The sequence below is a fragment of the Oncorhynchus masou genome, chromosome 17 (assembly GCF_036934945.1).
Source record: "Oncorhynchus masou masou isolate Uvic2021 chromosome 17, UVic_Omas_1.1, whole genome shotgun sequence".
Taxonomy (NCBI): domain Eukaryota; kingdom Metazoa; phylum Chordata; class Actinopteri; order Salmoniformes; family Salmonidae; genus Oncorhynchus; species Oncorhynchus masou.
Genome location: NC_088228.1, coordinates 8,983,170 through 8,998,289, shown reverse-complemented (window position 1 = coordinate 8,998,289; position 15,120 = coordinate 8,983,170). Strand labels below are relative to the sequence as shown.

General features: G+C 43.0%; 1 protein-coding gene across 2 annotated transcripts in view; it reads right to left on the bottom strand.

The window, feature by feature from the left end:
- Nucleotides 1-15,120, bottom strand: part of LOC135558396 (collagen alpha-1(I) chain-like) — a 65,330-nt gene that overhangs the window by 20,102 nt on the left and 30,108 nt on the right. For both annotated transcript variants that reach the window (XM_064992172.1, XM_064992173.1), the window contains exons 23-35: nt 15,002-15,091; nt 14,815-14,885; nt 14,069-14,257; nt 13,501-13,675; nt 13,282-13,374; nt 12,768-12,857; nt 11,144-11,238; nt 8,230-8,380; nt 7,824-7,931; nt 7,253-7,417; nt 4,279-4,365; nt 3,942-4,076; nt 3,645-3,740 (exon numbers count right to left, since the gene is read on the bottom strand). In XM_064992172.1, the coding sequence (XP_064848244.1) occupies nt 3,645-3,740; nt 3,942-4,076; nt 4,279-4,365; nt 7,253-7,417; nt 7,824-7,931; nt 8,230-8,380; nt 11,144-11,238; nt 12,768-12,857; nt 13,282-13,374; nt 13,501-13,675; nt 14,069-14,257; nt 14,815-14,885; nt 15,002-15,091 (1,545 nt within the window). The remainder of the gene's footprint in view (nt 1-3,644; nt 3,741-3,941; nt 4,077-4,278; nt 4,366-7,252; nt 7,418-7,823; nt 7,932-8,229; nt 8,381-11,143; nt 11,239-12,767; nt 12,858-13,281; nt 13,375-13,500; nt 13,676-14,068; nt 14,258-14,814; nt 14,886-15,001; nt 15,092-15,120) is intronic.

The window sequence follows — 15,120 nt, the reverse complement described above, 5'->3', positions numbered from 1 at the left end:
AGAATGGGTGTATCCCCCATATACACTGCTCAAAAAAATAAAGGGAACACTTAAACAACACAATGTAACTCCAAGTCAATCACACTTCTGTGAAATCAAACTGTCCACTTAGGAAGAAACACTGATTGACAATAAATTTCACATGCTGTTGTGCAAATGGAATAGACAGCAGGTGGAAATTATAGGCAATTAGCAAGACACCCCTCTGCAGGTGGAGACCACAGACCACTTCTCAGTTCCTATGCTTCCTGGCCGATGTTTTGGTCACTTTTGAATGCTGGCGGTGCTTTCACTCTAGTGGTAGCATGAGACGGAGTCTACAACCCACACAAGTGGCTCAGGTAGTGCAGCTCATCCAGGATGGCACATCAATGAGAGCTGTGGCAAGAAGGTTTGCTGTGTCTGTCAGCGTAGTGTCCAGAGCATGGAGGCGCTACCAGGAGACAGGCCAGTACATCAGGAGACGTGGAGGAGGCCGTAGGAGGGCAACAACCCAGCAGCAGGACCGCTACCAGAGCCCTGCAAAATGACCTCCAGCAGGCCACAAATATGCATGTGTCTGCTCAAACGGTCAGAAACAGACTCCATGAGGGTGGTATGAGGGCCCGACGTCCACAGGTGGGGGTTGTGCTTACAGCCCAACACCGTGCAGAACGTTTGGCATATGCCAGAGAACACCGAGATTGGCAAATTCGCCACTGGCGCCCTGTGGTCTTCACAGATAAAAGCAGGTTCACACTGAGCACATGTGACAGACGTGACAGAGTCTGGAGACGCCGTGGAGAACGTTCTGCCGCCTGCAACATCCTCCAGCATGACCGGTTTGGCGGTGGGTCATTCATGAAATGGGGTGGCATTTCTTTGGGGGGCCACACAGCCCTCCATGTGCTCGCCAGAGGTAGCCTGACTGCCATTAGGTACCGAGATGAGATCCTCAGACCCCTTGTGAGACCATATGCTGATGCGATTGGCCCTGGGTTCCTTCTAATGCAAGACAATGCTAGACCTCATGTGGCTGGAGTGTGTCAGCAGTTCCTGCAAGAGGAAGGCATTGATGCTATGGACTGGCCAGCCCGTTCCCCAGACCTGAATCCAATTGAGCACATCTAGGACATCATGTCTCGCTCCATCCACCAACGCCACGTTGCACCACAGACTGTCCAGGAGTTGGCGGATGCTTTAGTCCAGGTCTGGGAGGAGATCCCTCAGGAGACCATCCGCCACCTCATCAGGAGCATGCCCAGGCGTTGTAGGGAGGTCATACAGGCACGTGGAGGCCACACACACTACTGAGCCTCATTTTGACTTGTTTTAAGGACATTACATCAAAGTTGGATCAGCCTGTAGTGTGGTTTTCCACTTTAATTTTGAGTGTGACTCAAAATCCAGACCTCCATGGGTTGATAAATTTGATTTCCATTGATAATTTTTGTGTGATTTTGTTGTCAGCACATTCAACTATGTAAAGAAAAAAGTATTTCATAAGAATATTTCATTCATTCAGATCTAGGATGTGTTATTTTAGTGTACCCTTTATTTTTTTGAGCAGTGTATATAACATTCTATTGGTTGCAAGACTTTTGTATAATAATTTAAATTGAAAAACTCTGAATCCAGCGTCATTATGTGTATCAGAATTCTGCCAAAACAGTACACAGTTACAGTCCCTCACCCTTCTAGACAACTTGAAACAGGTCTTGTGTCTTGAAGTCACCTTGGCTAGCTAGTGCTAGCCAACTTATTTCGCCAAATAGCTTCAGTCGGCAAGTGTGCCACCATGGCAAAATTGGTTTGACATCGGATACCCTATCTCTGGGGCTAGTAAGTCAGAAAATATTGTCATGTTGCACATCTTTTAGTTGTCTGATTAAATGCTTTAAGTATTTGTATATGCTTACCCATTCATAATACACAGGCATGCTTACCTCATCCATAATACACAGGCATGCTTACCTCATCCATAATACACAGGCATGCTTACCTCATCCATAATACACAGGCATGCTTACCTCATCCATAATACACAGGCATGCTTACCTCATTCATAATACACAGGCATGCTTACCTCATCCATAATACACAGGCATGCTTACCTCATCCATAATACACAGGCCTGCTTACCCATTCATAATACACAGGCATGCTTACCTCATCCATAATACACAGGCATGCTTACCTCATCCATAATACACTGGCATGCTTACCTCATCCATAATACACAGGCATGCTTACCCATTCATAAAACACAGGCATGCTTAACTGGATGAAATGATGATACATGGTAAGGAATCTGTATATATCTGATTGTATATACTGTAACTGTCTTATGGTGAGCAAAATAGTTCACAACACAGTCTTGAGGTAGTCAGTCTCAGTCTATTTAGGAACCCGGAAGGAACAATGAGGAACTATCAGGAACTATAAGGAACTATCAGGAACTATGAAGAAATATGAGGAACTATCAGGAACTATAAGGAACTATGAGGAACTATCAGGAACTATAAGGAACTATGAGGAACTATAAAAAACTATCAGGAACTATGAAGAACTATCAGGAACTATAAGGAACTATGAGGAACTATCAGGAACTATAAAGAACTATAAGGAACTATAAGGAACTATGAGGAACTATAAAGAACTATAAAGAACTATAAAGAACTATAAGGAACTATAAAGAACTATCAGGAACTATAAGGAACTATGAGGAACTATCAGGAACTATGAGGAACGTGAAACAACCTTTCTTAATTTCTATATAGCTGAACTCTGTGTGAACTCGTTATTGGTTCTGATTTCTGCAAATCAGGTTCCGGACAATTAACCACTCCCACTTTGTCCTTGATTGATATCGTGGGATGGACTGACCATAGGGTTCATGAGGTTGATGGTTCCCTTGTCCATCTTCATTCTACTTCATTCTAATAAATCGGGTTCAATATGAACTCTGTTGTTCTCTGACATTTGCAAATCAGGTTCTGGACAGTTAACACCATCTTTAGTGTATGTAGTGCTGTGACTTACGAGTAGATGGGATTGTTTATGTAGTGCTGTGACTTACGAGTAGATGGGATTGTTTATGTAGTGCTGTGACTTACGAGTAGATGGGATTGTTTATGTAGTGCTGTGATTTACGAGTAGATGGGATTTCCCGGGATAGCGATACCATGACAACAACCCCATGGTTTGGTTTGCATTTCATGTCAAAAATCATCCTTAAGCGTGTGAAATTGATTGTACAGCTGAATAAAGTTTCTGTAAGCTGATTTGGATATGATTAGACATGGTGATATTTATTCATTGTACCTTTATTTAACTAGGCAAGTCAGTTAAGAACAAATTCTTATTTTCAATGACAGCCTAGGAACAGTGGGTTAACTGCCTTGTTAAGGGGCACAACGACAGCTTTTCACTTTGTCAGCTCGGGGAATCGATCTCGCAACCTTTCGGTTTACTAGTCCAACTCTCTAACCACTAGGCTACCTGCCGCCGTTATCTAGTATCAGCCATGCTGATATCGGGGATATTGACTTGCACAGTTAAAAAAAAAAACATTTGTAAAAATGTGTTACCACAATTACCATCACTCCAGCAATCATTACCACGAAGCACAACGTTTCCTTTTCTAGTTTATAATTCACACACACCTCTCGGCCCATTTCCTGGGTCACCGTCCCTCCCATCAATGCCTTTGGGTCCAGGATATCCAGGGTGTCCTTCAGCCCCATGGAAACCAGGCAGACCTATTGCGTAAGAGACAAACGACATGTTAACGTGTTAAATGATCATATCAATCACAATATTTTGAATAGCAATTCTCGTACAACACATAGTCTGAGATTCAAATGGAACTGATCATAGCATTGGGGGGAAACAATGATCTTCTGCATAAATACCGCAGTGCATGTTTGATTGAATTGTTCGCTCATCTCTATGGAGCTCACCATGTTTCCCAGGGTCCCCTGGGGGCCCATGTATGACTGTATCGGATGATGGTCCACAAGGGCCTGGGGGCCCGTCGTCTCCCACAGAGCCTGGTACACCACTGTGACCTTTCTCCCCATCAGGGCCAACCGACCCTGCCCAGAACCACATCCCCCTCAAAAATCATTATATAATCTATTGTCATAATTCACACCTTTATCATCATTGTGTATGTTTGACAGTTTATTTGTACGTGTGAGTGTTCTTGCGCATTTGTGTGTGTGTGTGTGTGTGTGTGTGTGTGTGTGTGTGTGTGTGTGTGTGTGTGTGTGACTGTACAAGTGTGTGACCTCTGACCTTTGGGACCGGGGGGTCCTTCAGGTCCAGGTGGGCCGTCAGGGCCCGGTCCAGATCTTCCTTCCAGCCCAGGGTCACCTCTAGGACCTGTAGTAGGTAACATATACTACTGTAGGAGGTAACATATACTACATCAACTACTGTAGTACTGTGAGGGAAAAAAGTATTTGATCCCCTGCTTGACCCCTCTCAATCAGAAAGATTTCTGGCTCCCAGGTGTCTTTTATACAGGTAACGAGCTGAGATTAGGAGCACACTCTTAAAGGGATTGCTCCTAATCTCAGTTTGTTACCTGTATAAAAGACACCTGTCCACAGAAGCAACCAATCAGATTCCAAACTCTTCAACATGGCCAAGACCAAAGAGCTCTCCAAGGATGTCAGGGACATGTTTGTAGACCTACACAAGGCTGGAATGGGCTACAAAACCATTGCCAAGCAGCTTGGTGAGAAGGTGACAACAGTTGGTGCGATTATTCGAAAACAGAAGAAACACAAAAGAACTGTCAATCTCCCTCGGCCTGGGGCTCCATGCAAGATCTCACCTCGTGGAGTTGCAATGATCATGAGAACAATGAGGAATCAGCCCAGAACTACACGGGAGGATCATGTCAATGATCTCAAGGCAGCTGGGACCATAGTCACCAAGAAAACAATTGGTAACACACTACGCCGTGAATGACTGAAATCATGCAGCGCCCGCAAGGTCCCCCTGCTCAAGAAAGCACATACAGTGCCTTGCGAAAGTATTCGGCCCCCTTGAACTTTGCGACCTTTTGGCACATTTCATGCTTCAAACATAAAGATATAAAACTGTATTTTTTTGTGACGAATCAACAACAAGTGGGACTAATGACGATAAATACAATCCACCTGTGTGTAATCAAGTCTCCGTATAAATGCACCTGCGCTGTGATAGTCTCAGAGGTCCGTTAAAAGCGCAGAGAGCATCATGAAGAACAAGGAACACACCAGGCAGGCCCGAGATACTGTTGTGAAGAAGTTTAAAGCCGGATTTGGATACAAAAAGATTTCCCAAGCTTTAAACATCCCAAGGAGCACTGTGCAAGTGATAATATTGAAATGGAAGGAGTATCAGACCACTGCAAATCTACCAAGACCTGGCCGTCCCTCTAAACTTTCAGCTCATACAAGGAGAAGACTGATCAGAGATGCAGCCAAGAGGCTCATGATCACTCTGGATGAACTGCAGAGATCTACAGCTGAGGTGGGAGACTCTGTCCATAGGACAACAATCAGTCGTATATTGCACAAATCTGGCCTTTATGGAAGAGTGGCAAGAAGAAAGCCATTTCTTAAAGATATCCATAAAAAGTGTTGTTTAAAGTTTGCCACAAGCCACCTGGGAGACACACCAAACATGTGGAAGAAGGTGCTCTGGTCAGATGAAACCAAAATTGAACTTTTTGGCAACAATGCAAAACGTTATGTTTGGCGTAAAAGCAACACAGCTCATCACCCTCATTCCCACTGTCAAACATGGTGGTGGCAGCATCATGGTTTGGGCCTGCTTTTCTTCAGCAGGGACAGGGAAGATGGTTAAAATTGATGGGAAGATGGATGGAGCCAAATACAGGACCATTCTGGAAGAAAACCTGATGGAGTCTGCAAAAGACCTGAGACTGGGACGGAGATTTGTCTTCCAACAAGACAATGATCCAAAACATAAAGCAAAATCTACAATGGAATGGTTCAAAAATAAACATATCCAGGTGTTAGAATGGCCAAGTCAAAGTCCAGACCTGAATCCAATCGAGAATCTGTGGAGAGAACTGAAAACTGCTGTTCACAAATGCTCTCCATCCAACCTCACTGAGATCGAGCTGTTTTGCAAGGAGGAATGGGAAAAAATGTCTCTCGATGTGCAAAACTGATAGAGACATACCCCAAGCGACTTACAGCTGTAATCGCAGCAAAAGGTGGCGCTACAAAGTATTAACTTAAGGGGGCTGAATAATTTTGGACGCCCAATTTTTCAGTTTTTGATTTGTTAAAAAACTTTGAAATATCCAATAAATGTCGTTCCACTTCATGAATGTGTCCCACTTGTTGTTAATTCTTCACAAAAAAATAGTTTTATATCTTTATGTTTGAAGCCTGAAATGTGTCAAAAGGTCGCAAAGTTCAAGGGGGCCGAATACTTTCGCAAGGCACTGTATACAGTGAGGCAAAAAAGTATTTAGTCAGCCACCAATTGTGCAGGTTCTCCCACTTAAAAAGATGAGAGAGGCCTGTAATTTTCATCATAGGTACACTTCACCTATGACAGACAAAATGAGAAAAAAAATCCAGAAAATCACATTGTAGGATTTTTTTATGAATTTATTTGCAAATGATGGTGGAAAATAAGTATTATTTTATACAATAAGAATGTGTCAATGCTTTTGCTGTACCTGGTGTTGAACGTGTCAGTGCTGTTACTGTACCTGGTGTTGAACGTGTCAGTGCTGTTACTGTACCTGGTGTTGAATGTGTCAGTGCTGTTACTGTACCTGGTGCTGAATGTGTCAGTGCTGTTACTGTACCTGGTGCTGAATGTGTCAGTGCTGTTACTGTACCTGGTGTTGAACGTGTCAGTGCTGTTACTGTACCTGGTGTTGAACGTGTCAGTGCTGTTACTGTACCTGGTGTTGAACGTGTCAGTGCTGTTACTGTACCTGGTGTTGAACGTGTCAGTGCTGTTACTGTACCTGGTGTTGAACGTGTCAGTGCTGTTACTGTACCTAGTGTTGAATGTGTCAGTGCTGTTACTGTACCTGGTGTTGAATGTGTCAGTGTTGTTACTGTACCTGGTGTTGAATGTGTCAGTGCTGTTACTGTACCTGGTGTTGAATGTGTCAGTGCTGTTACTGTACCTGGTGTTGAATGTGTCAGTGCTGTTACTGTACCTGGTGTTGAACGTGTCAGTGCTGTTACTGTACCTGGTGTTGAATGTGTCAGTGATGTTACTGTACCTGATGCACCTGGTAACCCGTCTCTCCCTCTGCCTCCCATCTGTCCAGTCAGGCCTTGCACTACGGGTCCGGAGGCCCCAGGGGGCCCAGGGTCACCAGCCGGACCTGAGCTTCCAAACCCCGGGGTGCCAGGGTCCCCGCACGAACCCATCTCTCCATTAATACCTGGGTAAGAGGGGAAAGTCATAGAGTTGTGGATAAGAGCAAAAGAAAGCAAGGAAAATATGGAAATAGTGGACAGAGGGAAAGGAAGAGAGGGAGAAAAAGAGATGGGAGAGGGAGAGGAATAGAGAAAGGGAGAGGAATAGAGAGAGGGAGAGAAAGAGGGGGAGAGGAAGAGAGAGAGGGGGAGAGGAAGAGGGCGAAAAATAGAGAGGGAGAGAAAGAGAGAAGGAGAGAGAGAGGGAGAGGAATAGAGAGAGGGAAAGGACAAGCGAGAGAGAGGGGACAAGAAGGAATGAGAATGGAGAATGGTAGGAATGAACAAAGAGAGAAAGAGAAAATGAGACATTAGAAAGACAACCCGTTGTATGTTAGGGACATTAGGAACATTCAGACTTCACCAGCTCACCTGGGGGTCCAGGTCTGCCTGACAGCCCTGGTGGTCCGGTTGGGGCTTCAGTACAGCAAGTACCTGCGTAACCAGGAGGTCCTTGGGAACCATCTACACCTTTACTTCCTACAAACATATCAGGCATAAGGCCATAAGTACCTGGGAGTATGTGTACCAGTGTTTAAATACATCAGTGTGAATTTGACAGAGTGTATATGCCTCAATGTAACTGTGCATGAATGCGTAGAAAAAGTGAAAGATGGAGTGTGTGATGGATATGTTGTGATGGTGAATTTGTGTGTGTGTCCGTGTGTGTGTGTGTCCCATGTCCGTGTCTTGTGCTGTGTCTGGGTCTACCTGTGCTGTGTCTGGGTCTACCTGTGCTGTGTCTGGGTCTGGGTCTACCTGCGTGTACATTAAGTACCTTTGGGGCCTGAAGACCCATTGATGCCGGGTGGTCCCGGACTCCCTGGTCGGCCCAGTACTCCTGGATCTCCAGGAGGGCCCTGGGCCCCAACACCACCTGGGAAACCTTTAGGGCCGGCTGGACCTAGGGTCTCAAACCCAGCATCACCCTGAGAGTAGATGGAGTAGATGAATGTTAGATGGGTAGATGGAAAGACAACCTAAGAAAATGAACAACAATGACAAATGGTTTGATGAAGAATGCAAAACCTAAGAAAGAAATTGAGAAACGTATCCAACCAAAAACACAGAGACCCAGGAAACGTGAGCCTACACCTTCACTATGGTGAATCACTAAAACGATAGAGAGAAACATTATGGAAAAAGAAGGAACCACACATCAGAAATCAGCTCAATTACCTGAAGAATCCATAGAATCTAACCACTTCTGGGAAAATTGGAACATACCAGGGTTAGGACGGCTCATAATAACGGCTGGAACAGAGCAAATGGAATGGCATCAAACCATGTGTTTGATGTATTGGATACCATTCCAGCCATTACCATGAGCCTGTTCTCCCCAATTAAGGTGCCACCAACCTCTTGTGGAACACACTAAACAAACAACACAAAGAGTTATCTATCCAAAACGTAGATGTATATATAAACCACTTCTCCAATCTTTTTGGCTCTATAACAAAGAACAAAGAACAAACAGCAAAAACATATACATGATCAAAATGCAAATCTTAGAATCAACTATTAAAGACTACCAGAACCCACTGGATTCTCCAATTACATTGAATGAACTACAGGACAAAATACAAACCCTCCAACCCAAAAAGGCTTGTGGTGTTGATGGTATCCTAAATGAAATTATAAAAATATACAGACCACAAATTCCAATTGGCTATACTTAAACTTTTTAACATCATCCTTAGCTCTGGTATCTTTCCCAATACTTGGAACCAAGAACTGATCACCCCAATCCACAAAAGTGGAGACAGATTTGACTCTAATAACTACCGTGGGATACAGCAACCTTGGGAAAATCCTCTGCATTTTCATTAACAGGAGACTTGTACATTTCCTCAGTTAAAACAATATACTGAATAAATGTCAAATTGGCTTTTTATCAAATTACCATACTACAGGCTACGTATTCACCCTGCACACCCTAATTGACAAACAAACAAACCAAAACAAAGTCAAAGTCTTGTCATGCTTAGTTGATTTCAAAAAAGCTTTTGACTCAATTTGTAATAAGGGTCTGCTATAGAAATTGATGGAAAGCGGTGTTGGGGGAAAAACATACGACATTATAAAATACATGTACACAAAAAAATGGCAAAATTGGCAAAAAAACACACATATTTCTTTCCACGGGACTGTGGGATGAGACAGGGATGCAGCTTGAGCCCCACCCACTTCAACATATATATCAAAGAACTGGCCACGGCACTAGAACAGTCTGCAGCACCCGGCCTCACCCTACTAGAATCTGAAGTCAAATGTCTACTGTTTGCTGAAGCACCTAGATCTTCTGCACAGATTCTGCCAGACCTGGGCCCTGACAGTAAATCTCAGTAAGACAAAAATAATGGTGTTCCAAAAAAGGTCCAGTTCTCAGGACCACAAATACAAATTCCATCTAGACACCATTGCCCTAGAGCAACAAAAAAAACGATACGTACCTCGGGCTAAACATCAGTGACACCAAAGGTAACTTCCACAAAGCTGTGAATGATCTGAGATACAAGGCAAGAAGGGCCACCCCTTAGCGAAAAAAAAAGAAGACAAAAAAGAAGGGCCTTCTACACCACCAAAAGGAATATAAAATTCAACATACCAATTAGGATCTGGCTAAAAATACTTGAATTAGTTATAGAACCCATTGCCCTTTATGGTTGTGAGGTCTGGGGTACATTCACCAACCAAGAATTCACAAAATGAGAGAAACACCAAATTGAGACTCTGCTTGCAGAATTCTGCAAAAATATCCTCAGTGTACAACGTAAAACACCAAATAATGCATGCAGAGTAGAATTAGTCCGATACCCGCTAATTATCAAAATCCAGAAAAGAGATGGTAAATTCTACAACCACCTAAAAGGAAGCGATTCCCAAACCTTCCATAACAAAGCCATCACCTACGGAGAGATGAACCTGGCGACGAGTCCCCCAAGCAAGCTGGTCCTGGGGCTCTGTTCACAAACACAATCAGAGCCTCAGGACAGCAACACAATTAGACCTAACCAAATCATGAGAAAACAAAAAGATCATTACTTGACACATTGGAAAGAATTAACAAAGGAACTGAGCAAACTAGAATGCTATTTGGCCCTAAACAGAGAGTACACAGTGGCAGAATACCTGACCACCGTGACTGACCCAAATTTAAGGAAAGCTTAACTATGTACAGACTCAGAGAGCATAGCCTTGCTATTGAGAAAGGCCACCGTAGGCAGACCTGACTCTCAAGAGAAGACAGGCTATGTGCACACTGACCACAAAATGAGGTGGAAACTGAGCTGCACTTCCTAATCTCCTGCCAAATGTAAAACCATATTAGAGACACATATTTTCCTCAGATTACACAGACCCACAAAGAATTAGAAAACAAATCAATTTTAATAAACTCCCATATCTATTGGGTGAAATACCACAGTGTGCAATCACAGCATCAAGATTTTATGAAAAAGGACAAGAAAAGGACAACAAGTGAAGAACAAACACTGTTGTAAATACAACCAATATTTATTTTCCCTTTTGTACTTTTTTGCACATCGTTACAACACTGTATATAGCCATAACATGACATTTGAAATGTCTCTATTCCTCTGGAACTTTTGTGAGTGTAAATCTTACTGTCATTTTTAAAAAATTGAATAGAAAGATAGACAGACATGACAGGGTCAATATTCAGTAATGACCTTTGGCCCTTGAGCTCCAGGGAATCCCATTACGCCGGGTCGTCCAGGATAGCCACTTCCAGAGGTACTTGGGCGTCCCGGCTGCCCTTTGTCACCTAGGAGACAGACAGCATCACAAGTCCCACAAACTGGTGCTAACACACGAGTATACACTGTATACACTGAGTGTACAAAACATTAGGAACACCTTCCTAATATTGAGTTGCAACCCCCCCCTTTTGCCCTCAGAACAGCCTCAATTCATCGGAGCATGGACTCTACAAGGTGTCAAAAGCGCTCCACAAGGATGCTGGCCCATGTTGACTCCAATACTTCCCACAGTTGTGTCAAGTTGGTTGGATGTCCTTTGGGTGGTGGACCGTTCTTGACACACACAGGAAACTGTTGAGCGTGAAAACCCCAGCAGGGTTGCAGTTCTTGACACAAACCGGTGCGCCTGGAACCTACTACCATACCCCGTTAAAAGGCATTTTAATCTTTTGCCTTGCCCATTCACCCTCTGAATGGCACATTTACACAATACATGTCTCAATTGTCTCAAGGCTTAAAAATTATTCTTTAACCTGTCTCCTCCCCTTCATCTACACTGATTGAAGTGGATTTAACAAGTGACATTTAAAAGGGATTATAGCTTTCACCTGGATTCACCTGGTCAGTCTGTATCATGGAAAGAGTTTTGCACACTCAGTGTATATAATATATACACTAACACATCTCCATTGGTGGTCCTACGTGGCTTGGTTGGTAAGGACCATGGTGCTATAGCAACGCCAGGGTTATGGGTTAGATTCCCACTGGGGCCACCCATTAGAAAATCTTTGCATTCACTGATGTAAGTTGCTTTGTTTAACAGTGTCTGCTAAATAGTATATATTATCTGATGTCTGTCATACAATCACACAATAGACACGGGCACGGGAAGTATGGGTGCTAAGGTGCTGCAAAATATACTATATACTATAGTAAATATACTACACTATATACTATATATACACTGAATACTATATACTATAGTAAATATACTACACTATATTCTATATATATACTGAATATTATATACTATAGTAAATATACTACACTATATACTATATATACTGAATACTATATACTATAGTAAATATACTATATACTATAGTAAATATACTATATACTATAGTAAATATACTACACTATATACTATATATACTGAATACGATATACTATAGTAAATATACTATATACTATATAGACTATATACTATACTATATAGACTATATACTATAGTATATATACTACACTATATACTATATATACTGAATACGATATACTATAGTAAATATACTATATACTATATAGACTATATAGACTATATACTATAGTATATATACTATATAGTAGGCGTTTACTAGTCCTGTATTAGCAGACCGATAAAACTATTAATAATAATAATCACAATAATCATAATAACTAAACCACTTCCGGCGACTACGACTAAATGAATCCTCACTTGAGATAACGACTCACACAAAACCTTCAGTCAAGGCGTTCTTGTTTACATTAAAGTGTCATTCCTGTTATTCAGATATTCAAAGGGATCGACATGGCACAAATAACTACTCAAAAATGTTTTGCCGACATGGCTCACCTTTCTGTCCAGTGGGTCCTCGTCTTCCCAGGCTGGAGAATACACCACTGTCTCCTTTCTCCCCCGGGTTACCAGCACCACCACGAGGACCTGTGTGGACAAACTCAACTCTGTGATAATGTCCTATCACGTTGTTTATGTTGTTCGTCAGGTAGAATGGCAGAAAAGATTATAAAGTTAGAACTGAAATAGCCTGGAGTCTAAACTGATATGCTAGTGGTTAGTAGCCTAGTGGTTAGAGCGTTGGACGAGTATCCAAAAGGTTGCAAGTTCAAATCCCTGAGCTGACAAGGTACAAATCTGTCGTTCTGCCCCTGAACAGACAGTTAACCCATCGTTCCTAGGCCGTCATTGAAAATAAGAATTTGTTTGTAACTTACTTGCCTAGTTAAATAAAGGTACATTTTTTTTTTTAAAGAACTGAAATGCCACTGAACTCAATGTAGTCTAGACCTCCAGTCCTCCAGCCACCTCCCACCCATGCTGTGGTTCGGTCCCCACTTGGGGTGCTCACCTGGGGGGCCCCGTGTGCCCGGCAGCCCCGCCTTTCCCGGTAGGCCTGGGACTCCCTGGTCAGCCACACTGCTGCAGGGCTCGCCCTTCTGACCTGGTGGGGATAGGGGAGAAAACGGAGTCAGACCATCAACTGATATAGGGACATTATCATTGAGTATGGAAACACACAGTTGAAAGAGCAAAAAAGAGCAGGTATTGGTGTGTTGCTTTACGGTACCTCGGTAACCAGGTGTACCAGGTAGACCTGGATCCCCACTATTGCCTTTAGGTCCTGAGGGGCCAAGCGGTCCTATGCCTACTGGACCTGGTGAACCGTCTGGTCCTGGGTATCCCTGTGGCCCGGGAGCGCCTGGGACACCAGTATCTCCCTTCAGACCCAGTGGCCCATCGTACTGGCACAGACAATCATCCAAACATCAGTTCTTCACAAAACATTACTTTAACAGACTTACGTTACACATCGACATTACCATTCAGCCCATCCGCAAAACATTAGTTCACAGAACATTACTGCTTCACATTAACAAATGTTCAGCATTCAAGTGTTCATAAAAGCTAACAAACTCAGTCTATCAACAACCTATTATCACTACCTCAAATTAATATTCATAGCCAATCAGAATATCAGAAGGCATACCCTAACTACTTAAAGTGACAGTTCACCCAAATTTGAAATGTACTTCGGTTTAAAAAAAATAGAAAAAAATGCATTCAAATCATTGCTTTGCATTTGAGAATAAAGATACATTTTAGTGATAGAAATCGTAACCATTTAAAATTCTCACTGGATCACCCTTCGGGCCTTGTTGTCCCTTGCGTCCACGAAAGCCAGGGGCCCCGTATAGGCCATCCAGCCCTGATCTGCCTGCTGGTCCTGGGGCTCCTTTCTCTCCCTTTATCCCCTGGTGATTGCAGGAACCTGAATTTCCTTTTGGCCCTGGGGGTCCTGGAACACCTGAAGGGCCATGGAGACCCTGTAACACAGACAGGAGTGGTTGTCATGGATACGGTAATTTAGCAACCTTGGATACATTATTCCAGCGATACCACAGATACAGTAGCCTAGCAACACCATGGATAAGGTATTGCAGGAACACCATAGATACAGTATTCTGTCAACACCACAGATATGGTAACCTAATAAAACCATGGATAAGGTATACCAGCAACACCATGGATACAGTATCTAACAACACCATGGATACAGTATTCTATCAACACCACAGATCTGGTATCCTAATAAAACCATGGATAAGGTATACCAGCAACACCATGGATACAGTATCTAAGCAACACCATAGATACAGTATTCTATCAACACCACAGATCTGGTATCCTAATAAAACCATGGATAAGGTATACCAGCAACACCATGTATACAGTATCTAAGCAAAACTACTAAGCAAGATGTGTCACTATGGAAACAATATTAATAACTGAAAAACCACAGGCAGTCACAGTGACATGACAAGGTCAAATAAAAACGGTATTTAGTATCTGTATGGCAGAGGTATGATGCAGGTAGTGTCACCTGTTGTCCAGGTGATCCCGAGGGTCCTTTGAATCCTGGCTCTCCTTTGGGTCCTGGTCCTGCACTAAAGCCTGTGGGATGAGGGTTTATTTAAAAAGGCTGAAACACTCCTATTCTATAGGACAGACAATGATTTTTGTTCAACACAATACATTTCTCACTGAAAGTTCTGTTAAGTTGCAGGTACCTGGAACTCCAGGCTGACCAGGGGAACCTGGGGGTCCCGGCTCTCCAGATCCTTTTCCCGTACACAAACTACAGACCTCCCCTTTCTCACCTGTAGTGGAGAGAAGGACACAGTGACAA